The sequence below is a fragment of the Schistocerca cancellata genome, chromosome 4 (assembly GCF_023864275.1).
Source record: "Schistocerca cancellata isolate TAMUIC-IGC-003103 chromosome 4, iqSchCanc2.1, whole genome shotgun sequence".
In the NCBI taxonomy this organism is placed as follows: domain Eukaryota; kingdom Metazoa; phylum Arthropoda; class Insecta; order Orthoptera; family Acrididae; genus Schistocerca; species Schistocerca cancellata.
This window is the reverse complement of record NC_064629.1, coordinates 642,090,441-642,106,659: the sequence shown is the minus strand read 5'-3', so window position 1 is coordinate 642,106,659 and position 16,219 is coordinate 642,090,441. Positions and strand designations below refer to the sequence as shown.

The following is a 16,219-nucleotide window of genomic DNA, read 5'->3' as shown; positions in this document are numbered from 1 at the left end:
TGTGAGGAGTGGGAATCTTTTGCTACTAGTGGAGTCACAGAAGTAATGAAATACAGTACTTAAGTGGTCAGAGACTCAAGCTGAATGTGTCAAATCTCAATTACTGGTATGTAAAACTGGCAGTTCTCGGCACATCAATGCAAATAAAGTAATGTAAAATCTCAACAAGGGAATTTGGCAGCTGACAATTCTGGGGTTTCTACAATGATGAGCATTTGCAGTGGACAAAACAAATTAATTTTGTTTGTGAAAAATTCAGTAGTGATTCATGTCTCCTTGGGATAGGCCACAGAGGATCATGTCATGAAGTGTTTGTGCAGCACAAATACCTAACAGCATAATTCTTTACACACATTTAAATTAGTACATTTCTTATGAGTCAACCTGTGGAAGTTATCAAGTGTAGTGATGTACTGGTTCACAATACCAGGACAAAATGTAACATTTCTGGAAAGGAACAACATTAAAAATGACAAATCAAAGTCTGTATATCAGTGATCTGATTTTATTTAAGTAACTATCAAATTCTCTAGGAATGATCTTAACACAAAATTAAAATCTTTTTTGGTAGATAAATGTTCATATTCATTCAACGAATTTTATGGTACTGCTTGCGATGTGAATCAGTAGTTTATCAGCTACAAAATAATAAACGTATAAAATAGATACAAGAGGTTACAGTTCTAGAATGTAACATAATTTGTAAGTATAATTATCATCATACTGTTATTTCTGATGTTTGTAAGAGGGAGAACTGTGCTGGAACAATGAAAAGAAAACGTAAATAAATAAACGTAAATAAATCAATACAGAAAAGCATGGCAGATCTGAACTTTGTTTACTGGGATTTGATAGTATCTGATCAGAAGATAAGTGGTGAAAACCTGGAGTATATAACTGTATTTAAATATGAGGTGCTGAAAAGTAATGTTGCCAAATTTTTATGAGAAAAATCTTAAAGCATTTTACATAAACAAATGTTGTTCACATTCTACATCTTTATTATTCATGTCTACATATTTATTTCTCAATACAGTCACCTTGGTGACAAATACATTTCTCCCAACCCGAGACCAGTTTGTTGGTACCATCACTGTACAATGTTTGACTTTATTGACAGAGCCACAGCCTCACCTTTGCTTGTACTGCTCCATTACTATCAAAGTATAGTGCTCAAAGGCATTATTTAACTTTTGGAAACAGGTGAAAATTAGACAGGTGCCAAGTTGAGACTGATTGACAACACTAAACCCAAGGCATCAGATTGTTGCAGATGTCATAGCACTTGTGAGTGGCCTGGCGTTGTCATGCTGAAGGAGACAATCTCTTCAAATTTGAAACTCGATTACAGCATACTGTTTCTCACATGCCAGCATAGTTATCTAACACTCCATCATGTTACATGCTGCAATTTGGAGCCATCTAGTGGCAGAGGCCTGCAAATATGTAGACATGAAGAATAAAACTGTAGAATATTAATAACATTTGTTTTGTTGAAAAAGCTTTAAGAGTTTTACATTAAAAATTCAGAGGAATTACTTTTTAGCATTCCCTCGTGTTTATGGATAATAGTAGGAAGCAACATGAAATGTGGCAAACATGTAAAATCTATCACAGATACGATTAATGAAAAATTTCAGATTCATTAGAAGTATTTCGGAAAGTGTAATGTATATGCAAGAAAATTAAGTGCAGCACATTTGTGCAACTTATTCTAGATTCGGCCTACTGCTCCACAGTGCTGGACTTCTTATTGTGTAGTCATTACAATAGACATTGAATGAATTCAGACAGGCAAGGTTAAGACCATAACAGGTCAGTATTGCCCACGTGAAAATGTAACAGGGCTGTTTCATTGACTGAAATGGATATCTTTGAAAGAAATATGATGTTTTTCTGGTGAAATATTGTTGGAAAAATATAGAGAATCGGTATTTAAGCAAGAATACGTGACAGTTTTGCTGCTACCATCATGTAAGTCTCATAAGGCCAGTGAGAATAAGATACCAAGATCTGGGGCTATGCTTGCTCCTATGAGACTACTTTGGCCCACAAGGGGAGAAAAGTTATTGATTTTCATTGCCTACAAATGCATCCAAATGCACACACAATACCTACTCTAAATCATAGGTGGCAGCACTAGCAAGCACCTGAGATATTTGAAATGCTTCCAAAAGCAGCCACCAGAGTGCAGTACTAACTTTTTCAAACAAAAGGAAGAGAGATGAACTACCACAAGCATTTGATTTTGTGCTCTGAAGGTAAGATTATTTGTTATCAATCTTGACCTGGTTAGACTGTGAGCTAGTCTGTGCCAAAATTTCGCCTACTTTGTGCTGAGCCAAAGTAGCCCCTGGTAAATCAGCAGTAGGTTCAACTTAGCTTAGCAGGACTAGTTTTTCAGTTTTTTTTGCAGTTAAATAAATGGTTCACTTATGTAAAAGAAAAACTGGGATGAGAAGTTATGCCAGTTATACAGAAGAAGATGTAGAAAAGTGTTTAGAAGAAATTAGGTCACACCAAAACAGGCAGAGAGTTGCTTCAAATCTCTATGGAATTCCTAAAAGCATGGTCATCCAGCAGCATTTAGCCCTGAAGAAGATAAAATGTTTGTAAATCACATAGTTAAAATAGCAAAATTTGGCCTCCCAGTTGCTCACACAGATCTTAGATTTGCAATTAAAGGTTATTTAGAGAAGAAAGATGTTGTTTCAAGTGCTTCATAGACAATCTGCCTGGCTATGAAGTTATTAAATCATTCCTTAAAAGGAAAAATAAACTAATCACATAATTTTCTAGCAAAATCGAACACGTGAGAGTAGCAGTTGACAAGAAAGAAATGAGTGGAAAACGCCAACTGAGAAAAAGGAGACACACGAAATTAAATGTCTGTCAAGGGAAGAGTGTATGTCTGATAGACTTGAAAGATTCATCTGTATCTTCAAGTATCACCACTTCTGTCTCCAAGTGATGATAGTTCTGTTCCCAAAAGGAAGGCCCAGGAAAATAATGCAAACGTTTGAGTCCACAGACTCAGAAACTGATGTTGACAACTTGAGTATTCAAGATTCATAATCAGAGTTGGAATTCTCTGAAGATGAGCTCAGAGAGCAGCAAGAGCCTATGGCTGTGGGACTACTTCAGAATCAGGAGCTATCCACCAATCTGAATGTAGGTGATTTTGTAACTGTTACGTGAAACAAACAGGAGTTCCCTGGAGTAATAACAAGGATGGACTCAGTGCAAGGCCCCACTATAGACTGTACTGAGAAATCTAAAAAAAATGCTTGAAATGACCTCAGAAGAAAGATGTAATGGCACACCGCTGGCTGTCCATTGTAAGAAAAGTATCTCAACTGAAACTACTTTCGAAGATGGCATATTTTCAAGTGACAGAGTTAGAGAGCATTCCTGTTCTTTTGTTTAAGTATTTTCATTCATTTTACTAACTTTTATGAATATTGTCTGTTGTATACACAGTAAACTGTGTCCATCTTTGTATGAATTTCTTCAGTTTAGTGTGTTCTTTTAAATAAACATAAATACCTAAAATCAGGGCTATGTTTTGCTGTTGAGTCATCATAATTCCTTATTATCAGAGGTATCTTTAGCCCAAAATAATTACAACAGCAATTACTTGGAAAAAAAGTTTCTGGGAGAATGTAGCCCCAGTTTTGTAGAACACTGGTCAACAGTTTGAAAAGGTAAAATCTTGTATCCAAAAGTCCTGCAACTGCCCCTACCATGGTGTAAGTTCTGAGTAGAGATCTATTAACTAGAAAAGTACATATGTGAACTTGTTATACATCTACATAGATACTCCGCAAGCCACCCAATGGTGTTCTACTTGCAAACAGAGCAAGGGAAAAATGAATGTCTATATATCCCCATATGAGCCCTAATTTCTCATATCTTATCTTCATGGTCCTTACGTGCTACTGTTTTGGCTGCAGTAGAATCATTCAGCAGTCAGCTTAAAATGTCAGTTCTCTAAATTTTCTCAACATTGTTTCTCGAAAAGAAAGTCTCCTTCCCTCCAGGGATTCCCTTTTGAGTTCCCAAAGTATCTCCATAATACTTACAAGTTCTTCAAACCTACTGGTAAAAAAAAATGTAGGAGCCCACCTCTGAATTACTTCAATGTCTTCCTTCAATCTGACCTGGTATGGATCCCAAACTCTTGAGCAGTACTCAAGAACAAGTCACACCAACATCCTATATGTAGTGTCCTTCACAGATGAACCACTCTTTCCCAAAATTCACTCAATAAAGCGAAATTGACCATTCACCATCCTTACCACAGTTCTCACATTTTCATTCCATCTCATATTCCTTTGCAACATTACACCCAGATATTTAAATGACTTGACTATGTCAATCAGGAAACTAGTAATACTGCATCCAAACATCACAGAATCTTTCAAATAATTAAGAATTAAAAATAAAACTATAAATAATTGTGCTGAAGTATCCCCAGTTGATGATAAGGAAGTTTGGGAAACATAGCAAATATCTAAAACTGATACAGAGTGCTCTCTACCATGCACGATACAATAACTTGCAAGGTACATATGTAGCTGCTGAACAAAATTTACTGCTTGGTGGCATTTGTAGTCACAACAAGATACATTTGTGCCTTTGTGCATGAAGATTGTGAAATCCCACAGGGGATTAACTAGGTTTATTACTCTGCAGAATTATTAATTCATTTTAATAGAATATCTCCAGATGGATAGTGTTACAGTTATATTTATTCTAATTTTAGTTTTTCTTGTATTCCAGTTACTTGTTGAGAACTTCCTTATAATATTTTCCTGAATTAGGATTAACTTCCCAACATGTAATGCAGAACAAGAAAATACAGCAATGTTAGTCAGTTTAAAGTCATACATATTAATTCACATTTTAATTGATATAGCAAATGTTTCCTGAAGTGACTAACCTGCTGCATCTACTTGAAGAACATCATGTTCTTCTACATATTGTACATAAGGTTTCAGCTCATAAACATGTTGCTTGCTGTTAATGTGTTCCACAGCTAACTGGAAGGTTTGTTCTTGTTGACTTTCCTGCCCATGAAACAGAGCACCTGGAAGATAATTAATGTTTCTTTGAGATTGCAAGTAGTACATTTAAATAACAAACACAAACACACAAACAAACACACACAAGTGCATGCCCACAATGTACTTAATGTGCTATTGAACCAATAATCAACTGTATAACTATCAAAACTTGACCCTTGAGATATTTCCATCATTGAGTGTAGAAAGATGAAAGATATTTATCAACCTATGATGGACTCAGTAAAGGATGAAAATTGGTAATATGTTTGCTGGGTACTGGAATGAGCAAATTACAATTAAAAGTAATAAACTGTGGTTGTCAATACAGTTAAAATAGAAAACAAAATGGAGATATTGTCTTCTACTAATACACGCAGAAATCAATAGAAGAGACTGCTTTCCTGGTATATGTACCTGGACTGGGAAACAATTGAGAAGGATCATTAGAGTGTGTGAAGTTAATGTCACTATCATCAGAGATTGAGACTATCTCTATTGGATTATGATGGGGAAGGTATGAATTTGAAAAGGAGAGAAGATTGAATATAAGATACTCTGTATTTCATTGACATTTTATCATTTTTTTATATAACAGCTTTCATCACATAAAGCTTGCATATATGAAGACCAAGATGGCGCCGATAGGAAAGTGTAGTGACGCTTCTATCTCGCTAAAAAGGCAAAAAAATGAACAGTTCTTCGTGTAGAGAATGTAAAAAGCGTGTGATGAAGGGTATTCTGTGTATCAAATGCAACTTCTGATTACACGAAAAGTGCGCGAAAGTAAATCTAAAGTTCTTCAGCGATGATTTTCCGTGCACATGTCACGGTTGTTTACGTGACGAAACGGCTGCTAGTAAGTGCAGTTGATACAAAAAAAGAAATTATAAAGTTACTACGAAGTGACATTGAGGCCGTAAAAACCGAACTTTCGACCATCAAGAAAGAAAACGATACATTAATACAAGAAAAGAAGTCCTGTGTGTGTATAAGACATCAAACGGAAGAGCAAGAAGATAGCAAAAATACGAGTGACCGATCGGATTTTAAAAACATTTCAAGTGTTCCTGTTGAAGTCTCGGTAAACTCAGTAAGCCAAAAACCAGAAGATAAATATAAATGGAAGGTGGTGACATACAGCAAAAGGAAAAACAAGGCGACAGATACGTAACAAAAGGAAAATGACTTTTTAATAATTGGCGATTCGCTGCTGAAGAATATCGCTGTCCCCAATTGCAAGATCGACGTACGACCTGGAATTAGAACGCATCAACTCGGTAAACATTTTAAAAATATGGTAAATGCAAGACAAGATACTACAGAACCAGATTCTGAAACCAGACAAAACTATAAAGGGGTGTTTATACATGTTGGAACAAATTCGTTAAGGAGCAGCAGTGAGGAAGAAATGGCAAACGAAACAAGAAACATGATTCGTTCTGCAAGAAATATGTATGCAGGATCTCGTCTGATACTTAGCGGAATCATAAACAGAAGGTCGGTGAGTGAAAAATTTATCGCCAAAATGAATTGTGCTCTTAAAGAACAATGTGATCGTCGTGGGGCAATTTTTATAGACCCAAACAAATTCCTATGTGAAAACTCACTAGCGAAGAATGGCTTGCATTTAAATAGACTGGGGTACTGTAACTTTCAGCAGAATGTTTGCAGATGTCTGCAAAATCATTAGATGCAAGGGAAACTAATATGGCCTGAAGGGGGTGAAACATCATACACTCCAGCTGGAAAAGAAAAATATAAGCACCATACAAAAAAAGACGATACTAAAGAATTTGCCCCAGAATACAGCTCACAACATGTAAACCAACAAAAGAAAAATTGCATAAAAGTACTTCATCAAAATATTCAATACTTTGGTTACAAAAAATTAGAAGCAGAAGTACTCTTGAGTGAAGTAAGACCAGACATATTATGCATAAGTGAACATGGACTAACTGAAAGTAAAATACAAAATGTTGCAATAAAGGACTACAAACTAGCTAGTTACTTCTGAAGATCTAAATATAAGGGTGGTGGCGTTTGTATATATATTAAAACAGGTACTCTATCAAAGAATGTAAACAGTGCAGCTGCTACATTTCCCATAGCTAGAGAAAAAGACTTTGAAGTTACTGGTATAGTGGAAGAGGATTTTAGAGTGTTTTGTGTGTACAGGTCACCATGTGGCAATGTTAGCATCTTTCTAAAAAAAATTGCTAGCTTATTGAGAATGAATATGAAGAGAAATCTTATTATATGTGGAGACTTCAACATTGTCGTGGGAAAAGACACAAAAATAAGACAGGATTTTGAAGAATTGTTAATACAGCATAACATAAAAGTGACAACAACTGCACCAACAAGAGTGACTTCACAAAGTGAGACAGTTATTGACAACATAATTACTAATATGTGTAACTATGAGTCACATGTAGTTCAGACAGAAATATCTGATCATCATGGACAACTAATCAGCTTTTGCAGAAGTAATGACACAGTATCAGAACCAAAACAAACAAGCAAAGAAATTAGGATCATCAGTGGACAAAATATCAACATCTTTAGAACAATGTTAAGTAAGGAAACCTGGAATGAAACTGTGCAGGCCCAGGGTGTAAATGAAAAATATGATGCATTTATTTCAATAATTAAGTACCATTTTAATGTAGCATTTCCCAAAGTAAAGAGACAAGAAAGGCAGCAAGATCAAACACAGTGGATTACCAGTAAAATACTAGAACAGCGAAGGAAGCTTCAGGATGTGAGACGGATGGGCGAAGCTGAAAACTATAAAATGTTAAAAAAGAAGTATAGAAAAACAATAAGAGAAGCCAAAGCAAGAGCAATTGACACCACTATAGCGAACTCAAAAAACAAGGCAAAGGCAGCTTGGAATGCAATCAATGCTGAAAGAAAGGAAAAAGATGGGTCAAACAAAGAAGAAGGTATTACGTCAATTAAAATAGACAACACAGTGGTCACAGATGGTATGGAAATAGCAAACATACTGAATAATAAATATATATCAGTGTAGTAGAAAACTTAAAATTGGAAGGAAATAGTCAAAAACTGAAGGGTATTAAGGTACCAAAAAGATCATGCAGTACTATGTTCTTAAGACCAGTCACGGAAGATGAATTGCGGAAAACTATACAGAAACTGAAGTCTAAGAAATCAGCTGGTGATGATGAAATATCAAATCATGTAATAAAGCTGGAATGTGAGGAGATAATAACGCCACTGCTGAACATAGCAAACTGTTCTTTCAGAGATGCAATTTTTCCGGAAAAACTGAAGATAACGAAGGTAGTGCCAGTGTACAAGAATGGGTATAAGGATGATCCCAACAACTACAGACCAGTTTCACTGATATCAGGTTTCTCAAAAATCCTAGAAATGCTTATGTATACCAGATTAGTTAACTATTTGGACAAACATAACTTTCTCATACCCTCACAACATGGTTTCAGAAAGGGTAAATCTACAGAATCAGCAATTGCCAGTCTAACAGAATACATTTTACAGTCCTTAGATGAGAAAAAGGTTGTCTCTGCAATGTTTCTGGATATTTCAAAGGCATTTGACACCATTGACCATGAAATGCTGATACAAAAATTAAGCAACTATGGCATTCGGGGGAAACCAGGTGAATGGATAAAATCATACTTGTGCAACTGCAAGCAGTATGTATCATTAGGAAACTCGTACCAATCAGAAGCCAAATCCATCAAATATGGAGTGCCGTAGGGTTCGATAATGGGGCCATTGTTATTTAATGTGTTTGTTAATGATTTAGGTGTTGAGAAGGAAGAAAAGAAAATATTGTATGCTGATGACATGACAATACTAAATAGTGAGCAAAATATGGAACAGCTTGAGGGAAGAGCATACATATCTGCAAATGTCACAGTGCAATGGCTGTTGGAAAATGAACTGGTTATAAATCTAAAAAAGGCTATGTATGCAGTGTTTAAAAACAAGGAAAAGGCTGTAGACATGGATTTAGAGGTTGATGGAACAAGGGTGGAAGAAGTAGAATCTGCTAGATTCTTAGGTATTCTTGTGGATAATGAGCTGAAATGGAAAAAACATATTAATAATGTCTGTACGAAACTGAGCTCTGTCATATTCTTAATGATGCAGCTATCACAGTATTCAGACAAGAACCTTCTGTGTACAGTGTATCATGGACTTTTCGAACTGTGTGGGGAAACTCAAACAAGAGACAAAACGAGTGTTCACTTTACAAAAAAAAAAGCAATTAGGACCATTTTAAGAAGAGAGACCTCTGAAACGTGCAGAAACTGTTTCAAGAATTTAGGTATCTTAACTTTTTCATCGTTGTATATATACAAAACAATAATGTAAATCACAAAAGGTAGTGAGAACTGGATTACAAACGCTAGTGTACACACCCACAATACGAGAAGGAAGAATGAAGTACAGAGCATACCCCACCGACTGGCAATGCTAGAAAAAGGACCCCAGTACTCTGGTATCAGACTACTAAGAAGTCTGCCTAAAAACCTGCAAGATAATGTACTTCACAATGACTTTACAAAGAAACTTAAAGACTATCTCATTGAAAAAGAGTTTTACAGTGTTGCAGAATACTTATGCCATTAAATTTGTATATATTATTATTCATTATCAGTGATGTAAAAATGTAAGCTAAAGGTGTAGAAAAATAAGTGATAAAGAATGTTAATACTTTGACATGTCCTATATTACACGTACATTTACTGTACACAATGTAATCTTACAGGATCAAATAAAATTAAATTCAATTCAATTCAGATTTATGATTAGAATCTGATAAACAGGCTCTTTTCCTAAGTTGGAATCACATCACCAATATATGGTTACATGCATAAAAAAATCATTGAAATAAATTGTGTCGGCTATGTTTATGAGTACTGTAGTAGGCAATGTATAAATGAAAAGCTGCTCTGCCTACCATGGATCTGACATATTAACATTACACAGAAGGCCATGTTTATTACATTGTAACAGAGACAAAGAATCACCTAGAAATTGGTTTCATACTCATACCTCAATTTTTCCACCACAATTAGCATTCAAGACTATTGTGACTGCACCACAAAACCCTATAAAACTAGAGTTTAATGAAGTCATTCATCTCCATAATGAAAGAGAAATAAAAATGAGATGACTTTCAGATATTCTGTGGCAATGGAATGTCCTTGGTGCAATAGAAATAAAGAGCAAAAATAAAATCTCGCCAAATAGTTGAGGCAGTGGGTCACTAATTGTTACATAAACAAGAGTAACAATGCGTGATTTTAGATTTTTCCACTGTAGGAAGGATTTGAATATTTCTTGAGTATCTAGCCAGATGACACTGTCCAGAAGGCACAAGATTTCAGCAAACCACATGGCCAACCAACAGCCGAGAAAGTCCACTGTGGCAGCGCACTGGATTTCCCATGAATAAGTCACCTTCTGTGATTGTATTCTAAAAGAGGCCGTAAATATACAGCTACAAGATGAATTAATAAATAAAGACAATGGTTTTCAGTTAAGAAAGACCTGAGATCCACATCTTGCTTTGACCATTCAAAGCACAATGGCAATCTGTGCGGAAATCCCTTCCTGCCATGGCAAACAAAGAGGATGAGGATGTATCATTGCTGCTCCAGCAGAGATCCACATTTGCCAGTGGTAGCATCAGGACTGAGGACTTCAGACTGTGTCCCAGCAATGCACTTCCCCCACCACTGCAGCACAGATGGCCAGCTACAAACCATGAATGGGGAGGATGGGACATGAAAGTGGGCCCAGCAGAAGACAGTCAGTCATCAGGAACACCTGAAGATGCCAAGACTTTGGCTTGCTAAAATATCATGCCTTCTGGATAATACCAACTGGCTGAACACTCAAGAAATACTCAAAAGAAGGAAAATGTTAGTAGCTTTCAAATGAATCCTTCTTCAGAACTACAGAATACAAAAGAATAACAATATATGCACCCACATACAACTATACAGCTTCATTGTCCCAGTTGACTACACTGTCTCACATTTGCTACAATTTTTGGAAAACTGACCTCAGTATCCAAGCTTCAAACAAAATACACACTGCCAAGAATCATAGAAACTTTCCCTTCCCTTCAATGCTGAAAACAAGCCAGTAGAAAAAGAATCCTGTAGTATAGCAAAGTATATGGATAAACAGTAAACTATGGGTACTTCTGGCAGTATTACCATACAGAGTCTGAACAGGTGTTAGTTTCAAACACTCCAACCTGCTTACATCATTATCAAAGGCTGCCATTTTGAATTTTCATCACCCCCAATATTTTCAAGTGATATCTAGAACAGCTGATCTGGAACATTCCTGCCCTTTGCATTTATCTTAATATCATAAAAGGGATAATCATAAAGTTTTGTTTATCATCTGTAAAAGAAATTAAGTCAGATATTTTTTTTTTTGTTTGTTTCCAGGTACATGTCTGCAGCCCAGGTACTGACTGAAATCCCTGAACCACAGTAATGAAGCATGCTACTAGAGCAAGCAAAACAAAATGACATAGCATACTGATAGAGTAAACTATTATATAATTATTTATTTTCTGCATTTTACAGGGAACCATGATTCAGCAATCCATGCTGGGCTGGTGGAAGTGTACAGCAACAATACGCCATCATATCACACAATGATAGAGTGTTACAAATGCTCCAGTGTGGTTAAACAAGTCTGAATGAGAAAGAAGGAAATGGTAGACCATTTTTCTGTGAAGAACTGGTTATCACAAGAGAAATGGAGACTGTGCTGGTCAAATACCAATGTATCACAATTGAGGCAATAGTGTAAAAACTGAAAATCAGTCATGTATTAGTTTTTAACATCTTCCATGACTTTTGAACATGGTAATCATCATGACCCAATGGGTTTCATTACTGCTCACCTTCATTAAAAATATATATATGCTAAGATGGTACATGTCCAAAAGAACAGATACCGTCTTAGTATATATATAGTTAAGGCTCACCGGCCAATTGACCATCTTCTTCTTCTGTGTGGATGCACAAACATTGCCCGAACTCTTACGGGAATTGGCAACGCGCCGCGAGTAATGAGTATAATGGGTGGGGGCACTACAAATGTAGTGCGGGACAATACGTTGAGAATGTGGGTTTCGCGGGAGGTGTGCCAGAGATAAATCCCTGCAGTCGCGCTATCCTCTGTGTCCTCGGTGGCTCAGATGGATAGAGCGTCTGCCATGCAAGCAGGAGATCCCGGGTTCAAGTTTCGGTCAGGGCACACATTTTCATCTGTCCCCGTTGACATATGTCAACACCTGTAAGCAGCTAAGGCTGTTCATTTCATTGTAATTCCATTAAAAATTCCAGTTGAACCAAGGCAGAAGCACAATTGTTTCAGCTTTGCCAGGACAATTCACATGACTTCTTCCATTGTGTAATTGTCATGGACAAGTGATAGGTGCATTTTTATGAGCCCAGGACACAGGGTCACAGAAAACATTAGAAACATGGGACAACATTGGGCAATATAGTGCTGAGGATGTTTTGAGACTGTTGGGGTAAAGTAAAAAAGTAGAGAAAAATTAATATCATCATCAAGTTCCATGGTCACAGCTTGATTTTTTTGAGGTGATAATTAAAACTTGATGGCTACGTCTCATGTCAGTCACTGGTGCTAATACACATGAACATCTGTGTGATAGTTCAGCCTGTTCTGAAAAACAGACAGACACAAAATCTAATATGAATGTGGTCAACAAAAATATGCTGATGGAGAGTTGAGCGATGCCACTCCCAATAATGTTACCACATGGCTTGATAGTGAAGATGTGGAAAGACAACGGGACACAGCTTGTATTTCCCAATCTCACACTAACCTAAAACAAGTCATACAGAGGAAAGTAATCATACTTGGTGATTTCTTCCTGCATTATTGAAATTTTTCATATGGTTGCAGCAGTGATCATCAAACCTGGTGTGTCATTTACCAACATTGACAAACTCACAATTGCATCTACTGGGCCACCAAAAATCTGAATGTCCATGTAGACAGAGCCGTGAATTTTCCAGGAGTAAATGTGTGGTGTGGGTTGTCTTACCAGGGCTTGATTGGGCCATTCTTCTTTGATGGCACAATTAACGATGAGGGTTACCTTCAGAAGCTTCAGACATCCATTTTACCTGCCATCCGAGACTTGGATGGAGACAGAAGAGTTTACTTTCAACAAGATGGTGCCCCAGCCCACTACCAAAATCGTGTTAGGGTGTATCTCAATGAAAATCTACCAGGAAGATGGATAGGCCATAGAGGTGCTGTGGAGTATCCACCACATTCCCCAGACCTAACTCCTCTGGACTTTTACCTGTGGGGAACACTAAAGGACATCGTTTATCGACAAAAGCTATGCACATTGGATGAACTTCGAGAATCCATCGTACATTCATGTGCAAATATCCAACTGAACCCGTTACAGTCAGTAGTTCGTGCTGCAGTTCAGCGGCATCATCTGTGTGTGGATGTTAATGGTTACCATTTTGAACACCTACAGTGTTATCTTTAAGTTGTACTTTAAGCTACACTTTCACCAAAAATGAGATAATTCCATCAATTAGTTTGCAAGTTATGGACTTTTAAACAGTGCATACATTTTTTTGGACCCCTCTGTATTTGGCACAAACAGAAATTTGACAATGCACTACATTGTATGTGCGCTTGCCACATGTGTGCTGCAGCAGGCAACAATAGCAGATGACGTGGATCAGCCATGAGCAAAGCAAACCAAAGTAGTTCATCATGTACTGCCTTGAAGCAGCCTCAGAGGTTTTTCAGAGAGAAGCATGTGATGGAATATCTCCCTGACCAGCTGATCATGAGCCGACACCAAGTGACTGACATGCTCACTCGATCAAGAAAATGTTTTATAGTGAGTGTCTTTCGTGCTGTATGGACTTCAAGATGGGTCTTGCCACAAGGTGCAGTGATGGTATCCTAAACATTTACAGTTACAGAAGACAATGCTGCTGAGTCTGTATTGCATGCTTCAGTCGAACAACGAGTGCGCAAATCTGCAAAAACCTTGCTGGGCACTAGTCATAGAGTGTTAGAATTTTGTTCATATGGAACAATTTGAGATTAATATTTTTCACACTGCCACTGGCAGTTCCATAGGATCAGTACGCTACTTCCACATCACAGAATTCTCCGTAACATTTGTATCACAGTGGATAGTGTGCTACGTGTTGCCTGATTGCTGTAGTTTATGACATGCATGCCCCTAAGTTTTTCTTTTTTTGTATTTTCTAGGCATGGAACAGCTATATATAATTTTTGACATTTATAATTCATTACTTGCCACTCAGTGAAACCTTCAGTTCTGTGAGAATATTGTGTGCTATAGGAATTATTTCCACTGTCTCCATTGTTATTCCTATTTAATTTTACTGTGTTGATGTCCCATGTGAATTTTTATGTAATTTCGTGCTGTTTCAATAAAGAAACCAAAAAATCAAAGGTACTTTCCAGTCCTGTTCACCTTTTTTCCCATTAATGTCCATACAAACTAGTGTACAATAGACTATGAGTGCAAGGTCAGTGAGAAAAGAATTTCCCTCAGAAAGGAAAAACATTTCATTAAATGGAGATATTTGTCTGATCATTATGCCACATTACAAGAAGGAAAACCAAGGCAGAATTGAGTTACACTTTCTGGAGATAGTTATTTACTTAAATACTGACTTAGTTATGCATTACTGTTCAATATCTTTTCCTCTCGAGGATGAAAATTTGCAATAAGTTCCATTCAGATCATCTGCTGTGTTTTAAAAGTTCAAACATGTAATAACAACTTTTTGTAAAAAAAAAGGGTAATATTACAGATTACTGGAGGAGAAATCAGAGTGTTGCTTTCTGGAGACATCAACACAGACTGATTAAAGAATGCCATTAATTACTTGTTGTTATGTCAACTCATTAAAATATGATAACTGTAACCCCATACTCTCAGTACTTACAAGAATTACCACACATACATGGGCATGCATTGATCATTTTCTCACAGACATAACAGGGGAGAAAATACAGATAACCACATTAATAAAAAGTATGTATCTGATCACAGAGCCCTTACTGTGGACACTCATGTAAGGAATGTCAAAATAACAAAAAATGATACATTTACACATGGTGTAATGGGTATAAGTGCAAATATTTCTACTGATGATTGAGGATGGTGTACTGAATAACCTTAAGAACATTACATCAGTATTTATGTAATTAGCAGACTAATAATTATAACTATTTCAAGTTGTATGTTTTTAGATTGGGTCTTACCTCCAAGTGCTTAAGGCAATAATATGCCATTAATGCTTATTTCCCCTGGGCAGCAGGTCAGGTGTTGCAGAGTGGATGTATGGATGCAAAATGGTTAGTCTATACTGACAGGTGTAGTCCACATAGTGGTGCAGTTACAATCATGCCAAAAAGATCAAACCATATCTAGGGTGAGTCACCTAACGTTACCGCTGGATATATTTCGTAAACCACATCAAATACTGTTGAACCGATTCCACAGACCGAACGTGAGGAGAGGGGCTAGTGTAATTGTTTAATACAAACCATACAAAAATGCACAGAAGTACGTTTTTTAACACAAACCTACGTTTTTTTAAAAATGGAACCACGTTAGTTTTGTTAGCACATCTGAACATATAAACAAATACATAATCAGTGCCGTTTGTTGCATTGTAAAATGTTAATTACATCCAGAGATATTGTAACCTAAAGTTGACGCTTGAAACCTCTGACATTCAGTTGCGTGTTGTAACAAACATGGGCCACGGTCAGCGAGCAGCATCTCCAGGGACATGTTTACGATGACGACCGTGTTTACGAGTGTGGCTGTAGTGCACTGTTGTGGTTTGGTCTAGCTGTTGCAGTGTCCGCATGTAGCGCTTGCTGCTATTGTTATTCTGCATTCGTCTCCGCACACAGACCAACTGTAGTACACCATGTTACCAGACGTCTGTGATAGTGTACTGTTGTAGGAACTGTGACCATGGTGTATTCAAACTCTGAAAAGGCGGAGATGATACTCATCTATGGCGAGTGTCGACGAAATGCAGCTGAAGCCTGCAGGGTGTATGCAGAAC

The 16,219-nt window shown here is 36.9% G+C and overlaps 1 protein-coding gene across 2 annotated transcripts in view; it reads right to left on the bottom strand.

Moving 5' to 3' along the window:
* The window catches only part of LOC126183464 (glutamate receptor ionotropic, kainate 2-like), a 499,151-nt gene that overhangs the window by 301,812 nt on the left and 181,120 nt on the right, over positions 1-16,219 (bottom strand). For both annotated transcript variants that reach the window (XM_049925465.1, XM_049925464.1), the window contains one exon: positions 4,943-5,089. Coding sequence is in view for 1 of the 2 variants with exons in the window: in XM_049925464.1 (XP_049781421.1) it covers positions 4,943-5,089 (147 nt within the window). In the remaining variant the exon portion in view is untranslated. The remainder of the gene's footprint in view (positions 1-4,942; positions 5,090-16,219) is intronic.